Genomic DNA, 8,816 nt, shown 5'->3' with positions numbered 1-8,816 from the left:
CCGATTCCCGATTTGTGTAAAAAGATACATGAATAAATAGATAACTAAACCGACCACAATGTACAACAATTAGGAAAAAACGATTATGTCCAAAACTGGGGGATTAGACTAGAAAATAGAGTACAAAAGAGTACGTCTAAATTACAATAACTTTGGAACAGAAAAGGCTATGGCAGTGAATCATACATCAAACGAAATCTTATGATTTGTAGAATAGACTAAGGATAAAAGTAAATGTTACTGTTTTACAAGATTTGAATTCAATGAAATAACGTCCCCTGAAATAGTCTCCATAGTTTGTCAAGGCTTCTTATTTCTCTGTTCACATCAATACTATTAAAAGGTATTTAATTATATCCAATAATTATATCTGAAGTATTGCATACAGTGCAGGTTGAATGTAAACGACTATTTACAACGTGAAACTAATTAATATGCAGTTAGTCTTTAACATAACTCCACCTGTAGCTCCTCCGGGGGCTACTGCCCATCCCAAGCTCAGATAAAGGAGGAGGATTGGGCATGGGGTTAGCGGCCCATCCCGTAGAAAACCAAATCGCTAGAAAAACGTTAACCATCATATAACTACTAGGCAGTTATAATCGTTATGTCGGAAATCATCAAAATATTTAATAACATTTTACATAATTATATGTTTATATTGTAAACATTATCACATGACATGTATATAAATAAGCTAATTTGGTGACAACATTGTACAAACATTTTTAAAACAGAGACCACTACAACATTGTTGGTTATATTGACAATCAACTTCTAGTTGAAAACATTCTACACATGTACCAATTTCACTACTTATTACTTGGCATAGATTTGGTGAACAACATGGATAAGTTGGTTCACATCTTTGAGTTAAATTTGCACAAGTTGAATAAATACCTATAATGACAATATACAATGAACGTTCAATTAACAACTATACCATAATATGATGGAATACCAAAAGAGAAAAATCTTTGCTGGAAATATAAATGATACCATTTTATCATATTATAACGAGAAATTACTCATATATAATATGCATGTAACTGTATATAAATTACGGGTAATTCTGACCTCATATTACTTCATAACTGTCAGTTTGACTGATCCATTGTTCATTTAACCAGATAACTACAAAAAGAATCACTAATAAACTATCAAAATAGCTTTTAATGATTTCAATGAATTTATTGTAGTATTAAAATACTGTTTTTTTAGGGGGTGGGGAGGGTTAAACATTCTACAGTCAGAAGGGGTTTTCTGAAGATTTAGTATTTTCATAGTTGAAAGCATGAGTTCATTGAAGCTAGACCACCAAGGAAAACCTGGAAGCACTGGACGGTCGTTTCGTCCCACTGTAGGACTCCTCAGTAGTGCGCATCCACGACCTCACTTCGCGAGATTCAAACCCACGACCTACCAGTCTTGCGACAGAGCACTCAACTGATAGACCACTGAGCCGGCCGGAATCCGATGGTGTTAACTTCTAACTTCGACCAATCCATGAGATTGAGCAACCGTTCACCAATTGTCTTCAGTGAGTTCCTATCTAGCAAGACACGTGGTTTGAACTCCACTGGTCAGTCAATGAAGTAAAACTTGAATACTCTTTTTTATAACTGCAAACATGAAATATTATTCTAATACTTTTTATAAGGTTATTGTATTGTTATATCTAGAGCTTTAGATTCCTGCTATACCATGTACTACTAGACTATTTGAACGATTGAACCCGCGACGTCACAAGAGAGAAGACAGCAGACTAGTAAGTAGGAATGTTATTCCCAATACAGTGTCAATTATAGTACAAAACTGTCAGGTATTTATAGTTTTTAGTAAAAACGAAATCATCATTATAGTTATCCAATCCGCACACAGGAGTTTATTAGCATTGTCGAGTAGGGAAGCTACATGTAGTGATTCTGAAATAATCTTCCAAAAGCTGATTGGATGGAATATGTTCAGCTCCTTCTGAGCTTCTTAGAGTTTCCTCAAGTTCAAGTATTGGTACTGTTCAAAAGGCTAATAAGTTAACCAATATATCATATACATATATGTTTCATTTCATAAATGTTAACTTTAAATCTTCTAACTGTCATAAAGTTACTATGAAAAAAAGGCAGCTTTCTTCACTTTTTAAAGTGTGTTTCACTATCAAACAACAAAATAGTATAATATGATTTGCGCTTTATATATGGATAGAGATAAGTAGTGTGTGGCAGGAGTAGGGAGTGGAATGCTTACTAGGAAAGGATTGAAATAAACAGAAGTGGAAAGAAACTAGAGAGAGATCTGTATAACGAAAGGATTGGAAGAATGATGGAGTGTGAAGGAAAAATTAAGGAAGATATACAAGTGATTTTTATATTTTATAAATGTACTGTATCTGAGTATTCATTCACTACAGTAGGACCTGGGAAAGTCGATTTGATTGTCTATTTTTACGTTGCACACCTTGCAATAAACGAGATTTTCCAAACTTCAAATACTACGTACATAATGTTAAGTGATTTTAGGTATTCGATAAGATACCCTGAAACAAATCAGCCAAGTATACATACAAACTTGATGGAAACGATAATCCATGTGAGATCTCTTAGCTTTATAATCCGACCACATTTAAACATCTTATATCAAAACATAGTATTCACGATCATCGAGTCACTTAGGTTTGATTGACAGAATTCAATCAACGCTAATAGACTAGATAAATATGACACTAATTACAACTCATCTACCAATCAGTGTACATAATGCCTGGTTTGACTCATTTATTCGTAATTCGTAATTAGAATCAACATTCTTAGAATGATTATAAAACATTGAGAATATCTTAGTAAAATTGGTTTCGTCAAAATCTGAACGAATAGTTTGAAATAAACTGAGTGTAGAATGAATAGAATACGTAAAAAATTACTTGATTTCAAACATTTCGGTTGAAAATCTTATTTAAACTTCTTAAAGGAACCAAAGATGAATAGTGACTAGCGGTGGAATCCAAGACACGCGTCCCATTCTATTTGAGACACGTCAGCTGAATGTACCATCTGTTGAGATGATCCTGAAAATTTCTTGCAATAGACATGACAAGCTCACGAAACATTATGAAGCATTTTATCCAATCAGCGTTTGATTAGAAGTTTTGCTAGAAATATCGCGAAAATGAAAAATCACATGTAGAGTTTCTGGTTGGCTGATTACTATACTGTTACTATGTTTAGTAGCATTCTAGAATTTTCAGGGAGGCCCAACGACTTCTAGAATACTATAACAACCCTATATTTTCTGAACATAAATGAACCTTTGGAGTAAAGTGCTTCTCGTATATTTTACACCTTTTCTCTCGTGTTCAAGTTGCTGTGTAGTTCTAGCTTGGGGGTTACGAGACTATCTGAGGATTCGAGTATAGCGTTCAATCAACAAGACTTATCACCATCCATCTTTACTTATAATTCTTGTAACTTAAAACAATATCGAAGCTATCCACACAGTATACACATATCATCTCAATAACAGACTGATCAATTACAGTCTTAAACATTAATTAGTAAAGTTCAAATAAACAATAAGGAAAAAAGGAAGACCAAAGAACACATTACGTCGAGAAATGGAGACAGACATGAGAAGAATGAACAACAATTGGATAGAACTAGAAAGGAAGGCACAGGACAGAGTGGGTTGAAGAATGCTGGTCGGCAGCCTATGCTCCATTGGGAGTAACAGGCGTAAGTAAGTAAGTAAGTAATCAATTTCCAGAAAGTTTCAACAACAAAAGTATCTCTTGATTGTACCAATGATTATTAACTTACTTGGTATTCCATTGATGTAGTTAAAACCCATTATCGTTATTAGAACCAAAAGGATTATACACAAGTGATTATGCATATTCCAATAGTTGATCTGAAGCAATGAAAAGATAGAATTAATCTTTATTCTATACAAAAAGTTGATCAAATATAGTTTTTCATAGAATAACAAAGGTCATTTTTTTTCCGTTTTGTGTGTGTGTGTGTAAAATAATCAAAATAATTTTTATTTACTACTTATTACTACTTATATTGTTATAACAATTGAAGAAAAACAATGAAAGCTCTACCACTTATTCATCTAGCTCAAAGAACAAAAACTCTATCGAAATCATTCAGTTAAGTTGCAAAATCTTCTTTATCATTACATCAGTTCAAAGTTCACAACGTCTAAAAAAATATAAAAAAACAGGTTGAAATCTTCATTGTTTACACATTGAGTGTTATGTCTCAATAAGAATAATGAATAGTAGTAACCTTTGAGATCCATTTATGAACCAATAGGATACATATATATTTTATTATATAATTGTTAACTAATCAAAAAACTATTCATATTCATGTCCCTCTTATTATGAGCTTTATTTTGATCTATGAACTATTATTTTATGATTTACTATTCTTGAGTTATACCCTATCTATCAATTACTATCTCCCTTTGATGTGAATAGCGAATCAAGAAGCCTTAACAAACTACGAAAGCTATTTTGGGGGACGTTATTTCATTTAATTCAAAGCTTGTATAACAGTAACATTTACTTTTGTCCCTAGTCTATTCTACAAATCATAAGATTTCGTTTGTTGTATGATTTACTACCATAGCATTCTTTGTTCCAAAGTTACTGTAATTTAGACGTACTCTTTTGTACTCTATTTTCTAGTCTAATCCCCCAGTTTTGGACATAATTGTATTTTCCTAATTGTTTTACGTTGTGGTCGGGTTAGTTATCTATTTATTCATGTATCTTTTTACACGAATCGGGAATCAGATCGGATTTTGGAATAAAGTGAGTAGTGTTCCAGCTGACTTGTCTTCTCTCTCTCGCGTTCCTATCAGTCAATCAGGTGATAGAATGGTTTTCGTCTCTCTACACCACTTCGAACTCACGTATACTAGCCTCAAGATGAAGCCAGTCAGCCTATCGCGTCACGGTCTTAATCTACATTAGACAAGTTATCCTCGGCACGAAAGTGGGTAGACAGATCAAGGACGTAACACCCTTATTCACAGCCACATTTGGCTAAATCTTGTACAAATGTTGTTTTTTTATTTAATGTTACGATATGGTTTGTCTGTTTGGTATATAAAACCAGCATATTTGAAATAAAAGATTGATACCACAGAGGCTGACTTGGTGTTCTTTACTTAAATGACTGGACTAGGCAGATAACAGGACCGACAATTGCTCTAGACTGCTCGAACGGGTTTCTAATTGGCGGTATTATCTCGTTATACATTAACAGGGCACTCAGCTTACAAGTTTTAACACACAGCCAGAATTTTCAAGGATTTTTAGTATTCATATTATTTCTAAATCATAATTAATTAAGTTCAAACGAATTTACACAATTACACAATAGGTTAGATAAATCAGTTAGCTTAATATGAAAGTGTATTAATTATGAATCATTTGTTATCACAGTTTTTTATTAAAGCTGAATAATCATAAGGAGTGAAATCTTGGAAGTACATTTTGTCTCACTGTTTTGCTAGTAGTTTAGTTTACTTGACATTGGGTAGATAGTTGGAGGTAGTTGTAATAATGAGAAATTATCTAACAACCAAAACTAATTCATTGAGAAGATGACAGCCACTGGAAGCTAGAAAGCACTGGATAGATGTTTTGTCCTAGTACAAGACACTTTAACAACAGTGAGAATGTAAGGCACTATTGTAGGTCAAAATCCAGAACCTTACGATCCTCCACAAAACCCTCACACTAAAAAGGTGAAAATTAAACTGTACTGACAGCTTAGAGCGATTATAAGCGTGGTCCAGGGATAGATCGAAAAGATTCTAATCAATTTGAGTGTAGATCTTACAAGTGATGAGTATTCTACTTGAGTCTCATTTTGACCTTGTTAAGTCTTCGTTTATCAACCCTGACTGTTTTTCAATGAGAGTATGTGTGTATGTACACTTCTTATCCTATTCATCACATGTCTGTAACTTATTTTTATGAGAAGGAAAATATTGATCAACTCTTGGTTAAATCGAGTTGGCTCATACTCCTTCTCCACCGCGCATCATTTCGTGTCGCTGTCTTCTCATCGCTCATTTGTCTGCATCAACGATTGTATGAAATAAACTTATTCGAAATTCATTCTCGTATTCGACTTATTAAATTCCATTATTCACTAACGCGGATTAAGTCGATAATTATATACGAGGATGAGAGAAAAATATATATTTTTATAGTGACCATTCAATAACGATCGTTTGCACGATCTAACTGGAGTCAGATCCCGGACCACAGTATATGTATGTATGAGATAGGGTTGAGAATAAGACTTAAGATTTTTATCAGAAGCGGGTTTTGTGGAGATTTTGGTAATTTTATATGGTTGAAATCATGAGTCCATTGAAGATAGACCACTATGAAAAACCTGGAAGCACTGGATAGCCATTTTGTCTTATTATGGGACTACTCAGCAGTGCACATCCACGGTCTCGCCTCGCGAGATTCGATTTCAGGATCTATCAGTCCCGCATGCAAACGCTTAACCCCGTAGACCACTGAGCCGGTAGGCATTCAACGGTTTTAATGTCTAACTCCAACCAATCCACGAAACTGAGCAACCATTTCACCAACGTCATCAGTGCGTTACTGTCTCACAACAGACATGGTTGAACTCCAATGGTCACTGCTTCTCACTAAAACTCCAGGAAATACCTCATGGATCCAGTCACTAGCGATCATATGATCATTATTAGAAGGGGGTTTTGTGGATATTTTATTAATTTTATATAATTGAGATCATGAGTCAATTGAAGCTAGCTCACCATGGAATACCTGGAAGATTTTTGCATAACTCAATCATACAACCCATCAACAAGACAAAACTATTGAAGTACATTTAAGTGAAATGAAAAACATTTTTTTTAAAAAGCTAAACAAAAACTTTCTTTTGTTTTTAGTCAAACGAACATTCCATTCTCATCATTCAATTGTTGACTTCAGACTATTCATCATTTATTGTTTATTATAAATTGAAGTAATTGACATGTTTATGTCAATCATCTTAATTCTTACATTGTTCTTATTTTGCATAATGTTACATGTTATCACACATTTGTTTCGTTTATATATAGTTGAAATCATGAGTTAATTGAAGTTAGACCACCATGAAAAACCTGGAAGCACTGGACGGCCGTTTCGTCCTATTGTGGGACTCCTCAGCAGTGCGCAGTTGTTTTGTCTGTTTGCTTGTCCTTTCGTTTTCTAACTAATACATTCTAACTTAGTTGTCTGTATCTCAAACCGTTTGTAAATGTTACATTATCTTGTTTAATGTAACTGGACAATTAAAAAAGATAAAGGTATATTAATATTAGAGGAATTGTTGAAATTATTGAATCTGTATAGTTAACTTGACGAATTAATCTTAGACAATCAGATGGTACTGGATAATTATTTCATTCTAGTATGGGACTCCTAAACAATGAGCCACCGATAGAGGTAACTCCTAGAGTTTTAATAAGAAATTGTTATTAATACAGTTCAACTATAATAGAGAATATCTGTAGCTCAAGGTGAGGATGTTAGAGATAAATAGTTTAGTTATGAAGCTTTAAATATCATTCTGAATAATATCATCAGCATATGATTCCACCATGTCCGGATCGAAACAGTTACCAACCGATGCCATCGAAAGATAGTTGTACAATGTTAAGGACTAACTGAAGCTAAACACGTAAACCATTAAACTCCGGGTAACTGCTTAGTAAGAGTCCTGAAGATTTTGTGTTTCATCCTTTGTATAGTTGTGGATGTATACTGCTTAGAAATAAATCGTTTATTTGCTGAATATCGAAAATTATGATCCCCCAAAGGCTGATTCTATTTCAATACATAAACTTTGGTTGATCTGATGTAATGATACCGTAATGTTCGAACAATCCAAGCAGAGAAGGAATAACTAGATTTAATTAGAGGGGAACACATATTATTTATGAATTCTATACACTTAGTCTTCAATCTTCCATTTGCATCTATTGTGTATTTTGCAACCTAAGCTGATGGCAGGCTGTCTTCTATTGCTTTCCTTCTGGCCTCTTATGCATTCGCAACTCACCGTGTTTTGGCTACCTGAAACACTTGTCTCCAACTGTTGGCTGTAGTAACTCATATGTGATCCTCCACTGAACACTACTTGTAACCAACCTTGTGAGTAGTGTCCACTATAATGCTACAAATAACTAACTCCATTAGTGTTTTTTTGTATCAATCCTTTAATAAAAGTCTCTTTAACTTGTTTCGCATCAATGTGATCTACATTTACAGTCAATGCCTTCCTATAAACATGTTTAATAAATGTTCACGCTAATTTTCTTTAAATAATTAGGGATGAAAATTAATTTTTCAAGCTGTAATTGATTGGAAGAAAACTAACAAAATAAATAAATTCTCATCATCATCTTACAACAGTTATTGTTCTTGTGTTCTGTCTATAAACTGAAACGATGACTACATTGATTACAGTGGTTTTCCATGGTGGTCTAGCTTCAGTTGACTCATGATCTCGACTATTGAAATTACTATAATATCCACAAAAAACCCCTTCTGATATTAGACAGCATATGCTCACTAGTGTCTGGCTCCAACAGGTATTTCCTGAAGTTTTTAGTGAGAAGCAGTGACCAGTGGAGTTTAACCAGGTTTGTTGTGAGATATCAACTCACTGAAGACAATTGGTGAATGGTTGCTCAACTTCGTGGATCGGTTGGAGTTAGACATTTACACAGTTGGATGCCGACTGGTTCAGTGGTCTATGGGGTTAAGCGTT

General features: G+C 34.0%; 1 protein-coding gene across 1 annotated transcript; it reads right to left on the bottom strand.

The window, feature by feature from the left end:
* Positions 1 to 697: 697 nt before the first annotated feature.
* On the bottom strand, positions 698 to 7,132 carry Smp_203030 (uncharacterized protein; the record flags this gene model as incomplete). The annotated part of the gene is made up of 3 exons (XM_018798297.1): positions 698 to 900; positions 3,813 to 3,903; positions 7,064 to 7,132. The coding sequence occupies 3 exons, from the start codon at positions 7,130 to 7,132 to the stop codon at positions 698 to 700; spliced, it is 363 nt and encodes a 120-aa protein (XP_018653253.1).
* Between the last annotated feature and the right edge of the window lie 1,684 nt (positions 7,133 to 8,816).

Source organism: Schistosoma mansoni, chromosome 6 (assembly GCF_000237925.1).
Source record: "Schistosoma mansoni strain Puerto Rico chromosome 6, complete genome".
Classification (NCBI taxonomy): domain Eukaryota; kingdom Metazoa; phylum Platyhelminthes; class Trematoda; order Strigeidida; family Schistosomatidae; genus Schistosoma; species Schistosoma mansoni.
Note: the sequence above shows the minus strand (reverse complement) of the source record. Positions and strands in the feature narration are given on the sequence as shown.